Here is a 14,173-nt window from a genome sequence, read left to right as displayed (position 1 = left end):
TATCATTAAACATAGTTATAGCACCGGCTTACTGGAAATAATTAACTCGGCTCTCATTTGCCGCAGCCAAAGAAAATGAAATTGCATATTCTGGACTTGTGTCATATCAATCTCGCTGAGTGAATATTTGTTTTCTGCAGTTGGTCCTCGTATGGCTGCAGAGCCACAGTCATTGCAGGTGGACCTGGGATCAGATGCTGTGTTTAATTGTGCATGGACTGGAAACCCATCGCTCACGATCGTGTGGATGAAGAGGGGGTCTGGAGTGGTAAGTTCTTCATGCTGGTGGTGAAATCAGAAGCCAGTTTTGATCTGAAATTAATCTTGTTTTAAACTTCTCACTCCATAAAGAAACCTTGGCACACTTTCACTTTCTATAAACACAATCATACCATGTTATAATGTAGGCGTTATTATGTAAGGCATTATACACATTTTGATTATTTATGAAAAATGCATTACGTGTTGTAGCTATCATCATTATTAAGCCTTATGAATTGTTAAGATTATATTCAATAAGTAGCATTCATAAGGCTTTTTATCATGCATTATATCACCAATACGAAAGAACCTCAGCCCACTTTTGTATAGTGCATTATGAGATCTGCCTAGAGTTTTTTTTTTCTAGATTATCAGGAAATCTACAAAACTGCTACAAAACTTTATAATTTCTAAAAGAGCTTGTCTCTAGGACTGAACATAATGTACTTAGCAAATGCACTATGGCTGAATTCCTTTGGTATTGGTAGTATAATGTGTTATAAACATTGATTATAATGCATTTTGTTAACAACTGCAGTATAAATTGTAATATATATATTTTTTTTCTCAAATATTTGTAATATGTGTATAATGCCTTATGAATGTATTCATTCATATGGAATTCATAGAAAGTGTTACCAAAAACTTTAGTAGTTGTTGCTCTAACAATTGAGGTTCAGAAAAGTTTCTTTTACATTGGAAGCATTTGTGATATATATTTATTTTTTAAACAGCCTGTCTAATGTTCCACCATTCTCTCACACTTTGTGCAAATGTCTTCAGGAAATGAGGAACACCTCTGAGGAATGAAGTCATGAGGACTGGGAATGGGGAACTTTATTTAGAAATTTGTGTAGGCAAATCTGGGCACAGATCAGCATGACAGTCTAGCATTTCCCCCAAAACCTTTTTATCATGTTTGAGTAATAATTCCTAAGAGCTTGATGATTATTGCACGGTGAGCCTATAAAGGGTGTTCCTTTATATGCACAGCGACACCTTCTGGAAAACGATGCTTTCAGGCGATTTTTTCCTCCTCCAATTACATCCACAGCCCTGCAACACACTGATGAAAGTGAAATGCAATGCAGTGGTCTATTACATTGACGTGTGACTCATTGGCAGTGTTTAATTGTCAAAAAAGTGATCTCCTGCTGATTGTTTTTCACTTATGCAATGAAGGTTTTACTTTTCAGTGTTTCATGTTGCCCTTTAGCAAGCAATACCATCTGTATATTGATCTGGCATGGAATTTTCTCTATACATTTTTCATAGATTTAAAAATGTATTCAAGCATATAAATATTCAACCAACTCAGAGAAGTACTTGTAATGACAAAATGTTTATGCAGTCTCTTTTATCTATTTCATAGTTTCATTTTTATTTCAGTATAGCTGCTTATAAATTTATAACATTGGCATTATAATTACTCCTCACTCTCCTGAGAAACATTTTACTAACTCTATATTTCAGTGTCAGGTACATGACCTTTAATTTCTTAACCTTAGACATGACATGAAAACAGGCACATGACATATATTCTGAACAAGGTTCAAGCTTAGAATACGCAGGTGTGCGTTTCCTTTCCGGCATTTGTTCTGAGATCAGCGTACCGTCAGAGCTGTTTCAGCATGGTCACCTCAGTTCTATTATTCCAGAATGCAGAATTCTCAGTGTCCCTGTTCTGTCATCTCTAGGCGATCTTGTTGAAGTTTTGGTGCCTGTCACCCCACCATCAAACACACTCTGACAGTTCACTGCTTCCGCCCCAAATTAGATTTTAATAATTCAGAAGGAGAGCATTTTTAAGCTAAACTACCCCAAAAGTCCTATTTGATTTACTATGACCATGACCCTTTTCTTTTGCTAAAGTGATTACCTTTGACTTTGATAACCTTTGGCTTTTTAACCTCAGGTGCTGAGCAACGAGAACATCCTGACTTTAAAATCAGTGAGGCAGGAGGATGCTGGGAAATATGTGTGCCGTGCTGTAGTGCCTCGAGTCGGGGCTGGAGAGAAAGAGGTTACGCTTACAGTGAACGGTAATTTTTTTTTCTTTATCCATGACATACATGAGGACAAGGATTAAAGCAATTTAATATTTTCGTAGTAAGCAGTACTTTCACGCTCGAGTTCCCAATTACAGAAAACCACCTCCACTGACCTTGAGTATTGCCCCATTCTCAAGCTGTAAATCAGCTAATGATCAGGTGTTAATGCTGGATTTGTCACACTGGCAAGAGAGAGAAAACAATTCTCTGGGAACTAAAGCATACCTGTGTAGTCTGGTACTTTGCTTAGATGAATTGGGACTCAGTGTTATAAAGAAATATTGGACCAATAAAACACTATAAGTTTATTGAACCTGAATATGATCCATTGACTGATGTTACTAGATGTACTAATATAAAGTCCAAGAACTGTTTTAATTTAAGAAAAAAAATCTATACAACACATATCATAAAATAGAATAGAAAATAGAAAAATAATTTACAGATGTTTGAGGAATCCATGTGTCAAGCTGGTTTGCATAGAATTTGCTAAGAATTTTATAATTATTATTATTATTATTATTATTATTTTGCAATGCATGTTTCATAGAAATGATGTTTTTCATAGAATAACATGTACTGTATTGCTCCTAACACACATAATGATCATTTCTCTTAATACTTTGAGTTGGACTAGTAGTAGACTTACTATTCTACAGTTTGCCATGGAGGAAACACTTTTGTGTGTTATGTTTTTTGTCACTGGTAAACATAAGAAAGCTGAAAAAAAAATCCAAATAATAATAATAATAATAATAATAATAATAATAATAATAATAGTTCATGTCACATTTCATTATTTTTTTTATTAAATTTTAAAAATGAACTCAACAGTAACATAAATAAATAAATAAATAAATAAATAAATAAATCCCCCGAAAAGTTGAAACAATAAAAAGGTGCATTAAAGCAGATTAAATTCTGCGGGGTTGGCGGGAGGCGATGGTGGCAGACTAATGAAGGTTGCAGGATAGTGGGAGACCCAGCTTCTCGCCGATAAATGACTTCATTACGCCTGCTTGATATTCAAGCGGCAAACATTAACCACGGAGCCACTTTCACTAGAAGAGAGCTTTGTAGTCCCCAAACACTCTGTAGCCTCCTGCCATCGCCCAGCACTGTGTCTCGAGCTGATTATAACACAGAGTTTCAGCCAGTCTGTTTGTTTGCACTATAAAGGGAGAGAATCCACTGCTAATGTAGTTTGGTTGAAGTAAATTATTGATGTTGTCGCCAGTAACAGTATTAGGATGGGTAAATAAACGCAGGGTACAGAATTACTTAGAAGTGAGCAGATAGAGAGTAAAATGGTACCTTTTCACATTCCAGCAGCGTGAGGCCATGAGGAAAGACAGCTTATTGCTATCAAGTTAGTTGGTTTGAGTTTATTTTTCTTTCCGTATAGTATATTACTTTCAGTATACTACATCCATTATATAAATATTATCATATATGTTATTGTTTTTTGATGTGACGAATAGAGAGGAAAATAAGATCTCTGCAAGGCTCAGACAGATTAGAATTAAACACTTTATTTTTCTGTTTAACCGTTTTTATTGTATGACTGTTTCGTTTTAGCCACTCAGACTGAATCCGTCTTTGACGTGGTGCAAAAACAGCATCCGTTTGTATCTCGTCAATAATTCAAACCCACTCTTTCTCAGCAGGCCATTCAGGGAAATGTGTTGGGCATCGCTCATTTTGAATGCAGCACATATCTGCAGCTTAGGAGGCAGAATTCTTTCAGATTTTGACGTGAGGGATGTGTGAAGCACACAAGTGTGTTGTTACCTACCACACATTCTGCCACATTTGAGAGATGAATATTTACTCTAAAATTTCTCAATCAAATATTTTCTCACAGCAGCACATCTGAGCTCTATTATTCCTCTTCTACCACATCAATTTGCCAATGATTGCAGTTGAAAAGTGGAGCGTAGTATGGACTTACAGTGGAGTATAATATGGACTGCAGTATAAGCACTATACAAAGCATGTTCTACAGTTTGGGTAAAACACATGGTAATGCTTTATTTAAAGACAAACTAAATTCAAAACAGACTAAAGCTCATGTCCTTGGTTATATTGTGCTCTATTGATCTGTACTCATTACTTTAAAGACAAAAATTATTTCACTAAAGTGCAGCAATTTCTCCTGCCTTTGATTTTACACGTTCCCGAATAATAACCTATAATTTGCCATTTGCAACACGTCGAGATTCTCACAAGCTAAGCACAGACTTTGACCTTGGCATTCTTCCTTTTACGGCTGCACGTAGAGGCTTAAAAAATGATGGTCTTACCCCTTAGACTAAATCTCTCTCTATCTTTTCCTTTCCAAAGTGGTGACACTGGAGACTCATTCCAGCAATGCAGAATAACTGTCTCCTCACAGAAAGAGAAAAAGAATTCAACAGTAACTATACGTAACTATAAATGGATAAAAAGTATGCAATGTTGCTCTTTAATTAGGAAACAGACTGTTAGCGTTTTGTTAGTGGCAGATTGCTGTGGTGTAAGAGGAATAAAACACTTTAAGACATGCGTTTATTTGAAAACAAGCAACTTCAGGGTGGTATCAGGAAGTCCTCTTGATCACACTACCCTGTCACTGATTATTTTCTGATAACAGCACATCTTCAAGTGTTTTATTTCTTACATGAACGCCACCACACTCTCTCTGTATCCCTAAAAGAACTGTTGGCTTTTTGTGACTGACGATCCCAGATTTTCAGCTGTTGATCTGGAATTTTCTCTTCCTTTCTGCATGATTACATTCCAATGCAGGTGCAAAGATAAAAGCTTTCCCAAGACTAACTCCTTATCCCTGGTGTTTTATATCAATGCAGCCGTGCTCAGAGCGATAAAGTGGGAAGACGTGGTGATCAGAGCTTGAGGAATAAAGACAGAAATCCCAAGAGTTCTTTCTGTTCTTTCAAGCGTTTCCAGTGCTACATCTAAACGAGTTGTTTTATGCTAACAATTAAACCGCACTTTTTCATTATTTGTCAATATCGCTGCGTTCTCTGTCACACGTCACAAGTATGAAAAGCTCCCACGGCAGCCTGGAAAACAGCTGAGAGATTCTGAGTGTTCCCCTGAGCCTGCTGTAATTTAATTATAGACCAGCGCTAGCAGGGGAGGCAGTTAGCAGAAACCGTGCTAATGGATACATATTACTGTTGTCCCCTAGTCCCTGCTCATGGAGAGCGCTTGTTTGTGGATGTTTATTCTCAGCTTTTATGTGAGGATTTGAATTGTCTTGTGTTATGTGTGGATGCAGTGCGGTTTGTGGTTTATTTGTTGTTGTTTTTTTTTTTTGTCTTAAGGATTCATTATTATGCTTCAGATCAGATGTTCAGCATGCGGGTATTACATTTTGGGTTATACCTGTACGAATGGGAAAATACATTACTTCATTTTGCCAGAAACAAAACGTAGTTGTGTGCAGCATCACAGATGTTTTATTATGTCTATGTGTGTGTGTGTGTGTGTGTGTGTGTGTGTTTGTGTTTGTGTTACAGGCATTAAGTTTGCACTTAAATGGAAAACTGAACCATATGTCTGTCAAACTCTGTTTGACGGACATATGGTTCAGTTTTCTATTTAGTGCATCTAACATATGTCATCATTGTGCATGTCTGAGTGCAGATGTGTGTGTAAGCTACTGCCATTGTTTTCAGGCGAGGATGAGTGCAAGCTTATGAGACATACAGATTTATGATAAAGGCTTTAGTGTTTCTCTGAGGCATCTCTGTCATATAGCACTTTTTTTTTATTTTCATAGTCGCTCCTCCAGACTAGAGCTGTGTGCCTGTTTTTTAATCCCACATCCTCCCGCTCTCGCAGATGCTCTGACCACAGGAATTTGACCCACTCCGGCAGTTATTTCTGTCCCTATGTTCCCGCAATATTTTCTAATAAACACAGACTTCACCTTCCACCAAATATAAACAGCTAAATAATTAAAACTCTTAAGAGGACGCTTGTTTTTTATGCTTTTATTGCTCTCAGCCAAAAAACTCGCGCAGTGGAAGAAATACTTCCTTGCCTGGGTTTATTAATGCAATAATAATATCTTTTACTTTATTTTTTTTCCCTTTTTTTTTTTACCTGACTCAGTATTTCTTTCAGGTTTAGATACCTGCTGCGGATAAAAGTGCCTTTTCAACATATACGAGTTTAAATTGAACTATACTGAAATACATATTTTCAGGTATATCTTGTTTCTCATACATAAACAATATGTAAACATTGTAAAATCATTGTTAAAACATTGCATAAAAATAAGAAACATATATACATGAACAACAACATACAATCTATCAGCCAGCCAGGTAGGTCGGTAGGTAGGTAGGTAGGTAGATCGATAGATAGATAGATAGATAGATAGATAGATAGATAGATAGATAGATAGATAGATAGAGACAATAATCATAGCATATCCCTCCACATGTTTATCCTTAGTTAAAAGGTGTTCTAGCGTATGGCTTAGCAGACCCCAAGAAACAGACCAGTTTATTTCAGTTACAACAGTTGTGCTATTAGTTTAGGCTCTAACAAGTCAGGGATGGTCAGATGAACATGAATTTAATATGCATCATGAAAAACACAATTTATTTTAAAGACAAAATGTTTTATGTGGGAATACAAAGATGGGTTTCATACTTGGTAGTAGTTAATTCACCTCATGCTGAATTCATGAGTAATTATAATCTCGATATAAACCGCAGAGATAGGAGTGTAATGTGTAATACAATACACTGAAAAAAAATGATTCAGTGGTTCAGTAAATATGACAAAAACAAATCTGTGATTTTTAAACAAAAAAGAAATTCATTAGAATTACTTAATTGCTTTAAGTTTGTACTAAATTAATGCATGTAAATATGCAGCTAAAACCCAAAGTATATATTTTAATCACTTTATTTTGCAAGTAATCATCAAACTAGAAAAAAGTTTAAGGTTTATTTGAACCGATTGCATACTAAAGTGGGGGCGTGGTTTTTAAACTCGATGTGCATATGCATTTGCAGAACTTTAAACTGATTTAATTTTGAGCATTATGGATGGGTTGTTTTCAATATTAATGCTGAAAGATCAATTATTTCAGTAAAGTTTTCTTGGTTCATCCTGTTTGTGTTTCTCAGTCAGGTGTTTTTCTGTGTGTGTGTGTGTGTGTATGTGTGTGTGTGTGTGTGTGTATGTGTGTGTATATAAGTTAGTTAAGTAGTTGTTTGGGTTCTGCCAGGTCAGTCTTTATGAAGGCTGATATAAGATTATTTTCCCTTTGGAGTGCCAGTTCTGGCTATAACTGTTTAAGGTGGCCATTAGGTAGTAATGATAACTTTTAGAAGATTTAAAACAGATGCAAATGAAAGCACGAAAAAAATAACGATTATAAAAACATGTTCATTTAAATATCGATACAGGCAAAAACCTCCCAACAAACATTTTTAAAACAGGAACTATGTCACAGGAAGCCATCAGAGTCAGCCTCGGTCTCAGCCTGCGCAGCACGGCCATAGGTACAACTCATATTTCTAATGCAAAAGGAATGATTTTACTTTCATAAGCTCTTGCTGTAGGGCTTGTGACTGTGCAAGATGAATTTGATTGTGAGTTGCTTATGTCAAATGACCATAACATGTGTGTAGGCTTTACGTGTGCTAGAACCCTAATAACCTTCACGCAGTAATATGAAATAATCTTTACCGACATGTCAATTTGGACGGGATATGGGGTTATTTCTACCAGTCATGTTATAGTAGGAAAAGGAAAAAGACTACATCCATAAAAGTGACAGATCTGACTAAAATTCCAGGTATAAACCGGTAATAATATTTTCCCCCACTTTCCCATGTAAAATGAATCCGGTCTGAACAGAACTTAGGAAAACTTTATCCCTACAAATCTGCAAACCATGGAAGTTTAAGTCAATATGAAACAAAAGGAACTGGTATCGAGTACATAGCAGCCGAATCGATATGTGCTATCTCTCTTTGTCATGTGATCTGCATTTTTAACCTCCAGCTCCTGAGGGCAAAACATCGAGTGATTGTGTTGCTGCATCTTTTGCAGATCTCACAGGATCTCAGTCCTGCTGCACTTTTCTACTCTGTCTACTCTAGACTTTCACACACAAGCAGCATAAACATTTGTGAGCACACATGTACTAATTTATGATTTGGTAGATAGAGAAAGTGGATGAGAAAGGCAACACACACACACACACACACACACATGTTTATCTTGCTATCCTTGTGAGCATCTTCCACAGTTTTTATTATTAATCTAGCACAAACCTTTACCTCAGTAACCTGAAGGAACTAACCCTTTTGCATCTTTTTTATACAGTAAACCAATTTTCAAGGTCAAAACTGTCAGAGAGGGGCACGGTGGCTTAGTAGTAAGCACTACTGCCTTGCCCCTCCAGGGTTGGGGTTTGAATCCCACCTCCGCCCTGTGTGTGTGGAGGTTGCATGTTCTCCCCGTGCTTTGGGGGTCTCCTCCTGGTACTCCGATTTCCTCACCCAGTCCAAAGACATGCATTGTAGGCTGTGTACACATTTATTTAATTTATTGAATCCCACCTCCGTCCTGTGTACACATTTATTTAAGACTGTTACAGACAGTCCAATCAGCCTTTACTTAATTTTAATATGTTTCTTTTTCCTACTGGTGAATTTTTATCATTTTACTTGTCAAAAGTAATTTGTCTGGTGCTTGTGTATAAAATTCCTCAGAGTTTATGTGCTCACTCATGTGTTGTTCATGTAATTACACATATTATAAGGTAAAAATTCATTGTTCAACAATTCTTCATTCTATCTGAAAAAAAAAAATTTTTAGAGCTCATGAACTTGATCTCATTGTGACTATGCAGACTGAGGTCATGTGCATGGCTCTCTATCACCCCCTACTGCTCTCTCTCTCTCTCTCTCTCTCTCTCTCTCTCTCTCTCTCTCTCTCTCCGCCTCAGACCTCTATGTTCTGCGGCTGCACGATAAAGCCACCTAATTATAGTACTCATTTGCAGCCTGATCATCAGGACTGATTCTCATGAGCATTCTCATGAACACCGGCCTACTCCACCAGCAGACAATAATCTAGATGTGTTTAATGCCCTCATGCCATGTGCTCACACATACACACCAGCACAAACACTCAGAAAGGCACATTTATGTGGTGCACATACTGTCCGCTGGGTTCACAGCTTATGGTAGCACTCATAGTGCAGTATGCAGATAGTCTGCATACATTGGCAGCTAGGACGATCGCAATGGTGAGCAGCATCCGGCTCCTAGCAGTTTTCTTTTACATTCCCTCCACACTCCATCTGCCAGGCTGGCATCTAAATGCTAATTTATTCTAATAAAAGGCACTTAATAAACTGCAGTTATAAATCAGCAGCGGTATGTTATAGAATGTGACTGGCAGGATGCAGGCTGTAGGGAATGTGTGCTGCATTATTTTTGATTAACTTCAAGAGAAGTGAGGGACTGTTTATAGCTGCTATAATGTAATTAATAACAGGAACTAATTTGTTTTGTGGATGTTCAACAATGTTAAATATAATTATAAATGAAACAAAAAGTATGAGATAAAATTTCAAATTGTTGTGATATAAGAGGAATACAATTCTGGACATATTGTTGCTGAAAAGTAATGGACTTCATTGATTATCTTCCTATAACAGCACACCCCAAGTGCCATATTCCTTACAAATACACTTGTTAAAACAGACATGTTCCACAGAAGACAAAAGCATAAAATCCTCCACCCTGAAGACTTACCTCAGGCTGACACTGGAGACACTGGAGACCATAAATGCTAAATAAACGTCTCCTCACAGAAAACTTTGCCATATGAACAACTACACAGGTTTTTAATTGTCTTTTTGGGGTGCATCCACTATACAAGTCCCCCTCTAGTTTGTTACTATAAAAACAATAATGTATTCAAATAAGCATTATATATGTTAATAGAAACCTGTGATTTGCCTTGCAGACACAACTACTATCAGAGCTGCTGTTATAGAAAAAATAAAATCCACACCTTCGCATTCTGACATCCGGGTTGAGAATTTTATTATTACAGTGTTGTGATAGTCAGTGTCAAAGCAGTGTCTAAGTAACAGCGTTATACAGCAGCTTTTCATGTCAATATTTCCACTAAGTGCCGAGATACAGAAGAACATCTTTTGAAAGTACTCTACTTCTGTTCAATTGTCATGTGACTCCGGTGTAGGCTATAATGCAGGCTATAATTTAAGACAGTCTGAAAAATTCAAAATTGCCTGTTGGAAGAAGCCTTGAGTTTGTGTAGGTTCATGTCAGTAGTAGGTGTGAAGTGAAGTGAAGTGACTTGTGGTAATAATACCCATACTCGGAATTTGTGCTCTGCATTTAACCCATCCAATGCGCACACACACAGTGGTGAACACACACCCGAAGCAGTAGGCAGACTTTTTTGCTGCGGCGCCCGGGGAGCAGTTGGGGGTTCGGTGCCTTGCTCATGGGTCTCACCTCAGTCGTGGTATTGAGGGTGGGAGAGAGCTCTGGTCATTCACTCCCCCCACCTACAATCCCTGCCGGACCTGAGACTAGAACCCACAACCTTCAGGTTCACCTTCGGGTTACAAGTCCGACTCTCTATCCATTAGGCCACGACTGCCTGTGTGTAATGCAATCCCACTACCTCTATCTGTGTATGCATCTATATTTAGATTTGAATCCCAAAACAATGGAAAAAGACCCAGGCACCACAGTCAGCAATGTGTGTGAATTCTGGTTCTGACAGTTCCTCAACCTCAGCTACATCACTCCAGTTCAAAACTCTCAGCTAGAGATGTGCATGGGACTGTTTTTTTTTTTTTTTTCACATTCACACAGGTATTATTTTTTGTTTGTAATTGCCCACAAATTTAGCTTATTCTATTTCCCAAAATATAAACAAAGTAGTAGTCTAATTTAAACCACTGCAACCCTGACCAGGCAGTTACTAAAGATGAATGAATGAATGCTATAAAGGCATTGCACAGCTCCATATACTCATGTTCCGCAAACTTCATATCTGACCATTCACTCGTGCCCACATGAAAGTAAAAACTTACTGTTCAAACTTCTTTTCTTCTTTTTTTGTTGTGTCCCATGGGAATTCAGTTACAATTCACACCTTTAGCTTAAACCAGATACCATGTGAACCATCTTTCTGGCAAGCTTTCTAAAAAATAAATAAATAAATAAAAGATAAATAAAAAAATCTGCTTTGAATAGTATATATGTTAAGAATAGATGAATAGATATATGTTAAGAGCATATTATCTGTTCATTTTGAATAATGTATTTGTATTCGGTTACATCCCTAGTCAATAGAGGTGAAGGTCTATATAGGTGTCAAGTAGCCATACAAATGCTGGCCTTATGTAAAGTAGTACTTTGGTTCCTCTAAAGGCATTTGTAATGCCCTCATGCCTTGTTATTAATGTCAATCAGTGCTCACAATAAAAAGAAACCCGCTGAAGAAACAATTACTGTAAGAACAGGTCCATGCCAAGAGTCTGATATTGTGTACAAAAACGTACACATAATGATATAACAGTACACAAGGTCATCGTGTTAGCATGGTTGAGCTGTACAATGTAAGCACACATAATGAGGAAAATGATCAATATTAAGGCCAGTCAATTCAGCTGTTAGTCAATAGTTAAGTCGTCGTGCAGTAATGCAGACAAATATGTCCTACTGCCTATGTTTTGATTAGGTTGCATGCAAGAAGTCTGTCCTATAAACTACCCTGTCTATGTGTGTGTGTTTAGAAAAGTGTCTATGTGCACCCAGGCTCCCTTTCCAATCTTGAAAAAGTCTGATTTATGGCAGATTTGATATCTCTCAGGGAGATAAGGGTCACTGTGCTGACCAGCAAGCGTGCTTCTTTGAGTGGCAATCAGATGAAGGCCTCAGGTGAAAAAAATGTGATTGTGGAGAAATAACAGCTTTCCGTGTGTATCTGCATGTTTAGTTTCAACAGCAGGGCTTTAAACTTTGACCTGGCTGATGCGAGAGCTTACACACAGAGCAGGAGCTTCTTTAAATAAGCCAGGTTAGGTAAATAAAGACAAAATAATGTTATAACATATACAGAAATAAGGGATGTTCTATATTTTATGTATGAAAAGAGGACGCTTATTCACAAAATATCATTCTGAGCAGGCTTTCAACAAACCTAGTATTGTTTTCCATTACTCTTCTGTTTTATTTCCTGTGTATATACACCTCCTTTCTGTTGTTTTTTGTCATACATAGCTATAATTCAGGGTAGAAATAAAATAAAATATTGATGTATGTAGATTGATGTAGGTATTCTACTGCTCCTGTAATCATAAAGACTGTCCTGGGCTCATACTGAACATCCTTTTAAAACTACTTTTACTACTGTTTAACTTTCTTCTGTATACTTTACTGATCTATAATCCTACTATTTGTTATCAAAGGTTTCTCTCTCATGTCATCTCAGAGAGTTTTTCCTCATCACCGTCACCTCTGGCTTGCTCATTAGGGATCCAAATCTACATCTGGATTTCTGTAAAGGGGTGTCTAACATCCAGCACGATAAAGAGACCAGTCTAATGCGGCCCTACAAATGAATTTAGAATTTAGAAAGTTGATATTGTTCAAAAAGTCATGGACTGTAGTTGAAAAGAATGATTCAGAGTTGAACTGTAAAAAAGTGTCTGTTATTCCACTAGGTGGCAAAATAGGGCAATAAACACAGAGACAAAAACAAGCTACTAACAAAATATGCTAATGATACATAATTCTTCATTAGGAAACTTAAAAAATGATTCTGTAATCATGTCTCTTTTCTATTTTAGGGCAATTGGGTGTGAATATTTATGCAGTTACAACTTATATATTTATCATTTGTAAATAATTTTGCAAACTATGTAGATTTTTCTCCCATGTCAATATTATTGACTATTTTGTGTAGATTTATGTTGTATAATCACAGTTAAGATTATTTCAGTTACAAAATAGCAAAACCATGAATGTCGCATTTGGTTATATCACAAATGAACACATTTAAGAGGTGAAGATGACATTTTAGAGGAGTTGTTGATATTATTGGCACAACTCATATTGTGAGGTCTGTTTCCTAAAAGATGGACATTTCTGCTTTCTCAACTTACTGTGTTTCAGACTCACTAAGCTCACATGGTATTTTTGTGTTCCAGGCCACAGCACAAATCTATAGCACTCCAGGCTGTTGCTCGATTTGTGTGTAGTGCTCTATATATTGACGTGTTTACTGTTTTTACCTGCAGGGCCTCCGACCATCTCCAGCACCCAAACACACCAGGCTCCTCATGGAGAGAAGGGCCAGATCAAGTGCTTCATCCGCAGCACCCCTCCTCCCGACCGCATCGTGAGTTCCTCTTTCCGCTATCAAAACTCTTCTCACTCTCTCTTCGTTCTCAGATGAGCGTGGACTCTCTCGCCTCATGACTGTGGCGACTTCATTAGCTTCGACAGGCTTAGTCCAATAATGTACAGCACACTGATGACTTACGATACACGTAATAAATGAAATTGCATCCTAAATCATTTGTTTCCACTGTGTGTGTTATAGTGGGAATTAAGTGAGGCAGGCTGATGCGCTTAAATTCTTATCTAATGCTTGTTTATGCTCTGTTAGTGCACATTTGATTAAGATTTATGAAGCCTAGATAAACAGCCTCCTCTCAAGGCCAATTTTTGATTCATTACTCATCCTAAGTGTAACTGTGTATGTGTGTGTGTTTGTGGAGATACACATATTCACTATCCATTTACTTCCTCTCTGTTCTTGTATTATTATAT

The 14,173-nt window shown here is 37.2% G+C and overlaps 1 protein-coding gene across 7 annotated transcripts in view; it reads left to right on the top strand.

Annotated features, from left to right (window-relative positions):
- Positions 1-14,173, top strand: part of kirrel3b (kirre like nephrin family adhesion molecule 3b) — a 200,831-nt gene that overhangs the window by 173,679 nt on the left and 12,979 nt on the right. For all 7 annotated transcript variants that reach the window (XM_053235210.1, XM_053235207.1, XM_026927410.3 and 4 more), the window contains exons 8-10: positions 141-268; positions 2,177-2,303; positions 13,639-13,739. In XM_053235210.1, the coding sequence (XP_053091185.1) occupies positions 141-268; positions 2,177-2,303; positions 13,639-13,739 (356 nt within the window). The remainder of the gene's footprint in view (positions 1-140; positions 269-2,176; positions 2,304-13,638; positions 13,740-14,173) is intronic.

The sequence above is a fragment of the Pangasianodon hypophthalmus genome, chromosome 6 (genome assembly GCF_027358585.1).
Source record: "Pangasianodon hypophthalmus isolate fPanHyp1 chromosome 6, fPanHyp1.pri, whole genome shotgun sequence".
In the NCBI taxonomy this organism is placed as follows: domain Eukaryota; kingdom Metazoa; phylum Chordata; class Actinopteri; order Siluriformes; family Pangasiidae; genus Pangasianodon; species Pangasianodon hypophthalmus.
Note: the sequence above shows the minus strand (reverse complement) of the source record. Positions and strands in the feature narration are given on the sequence as shown.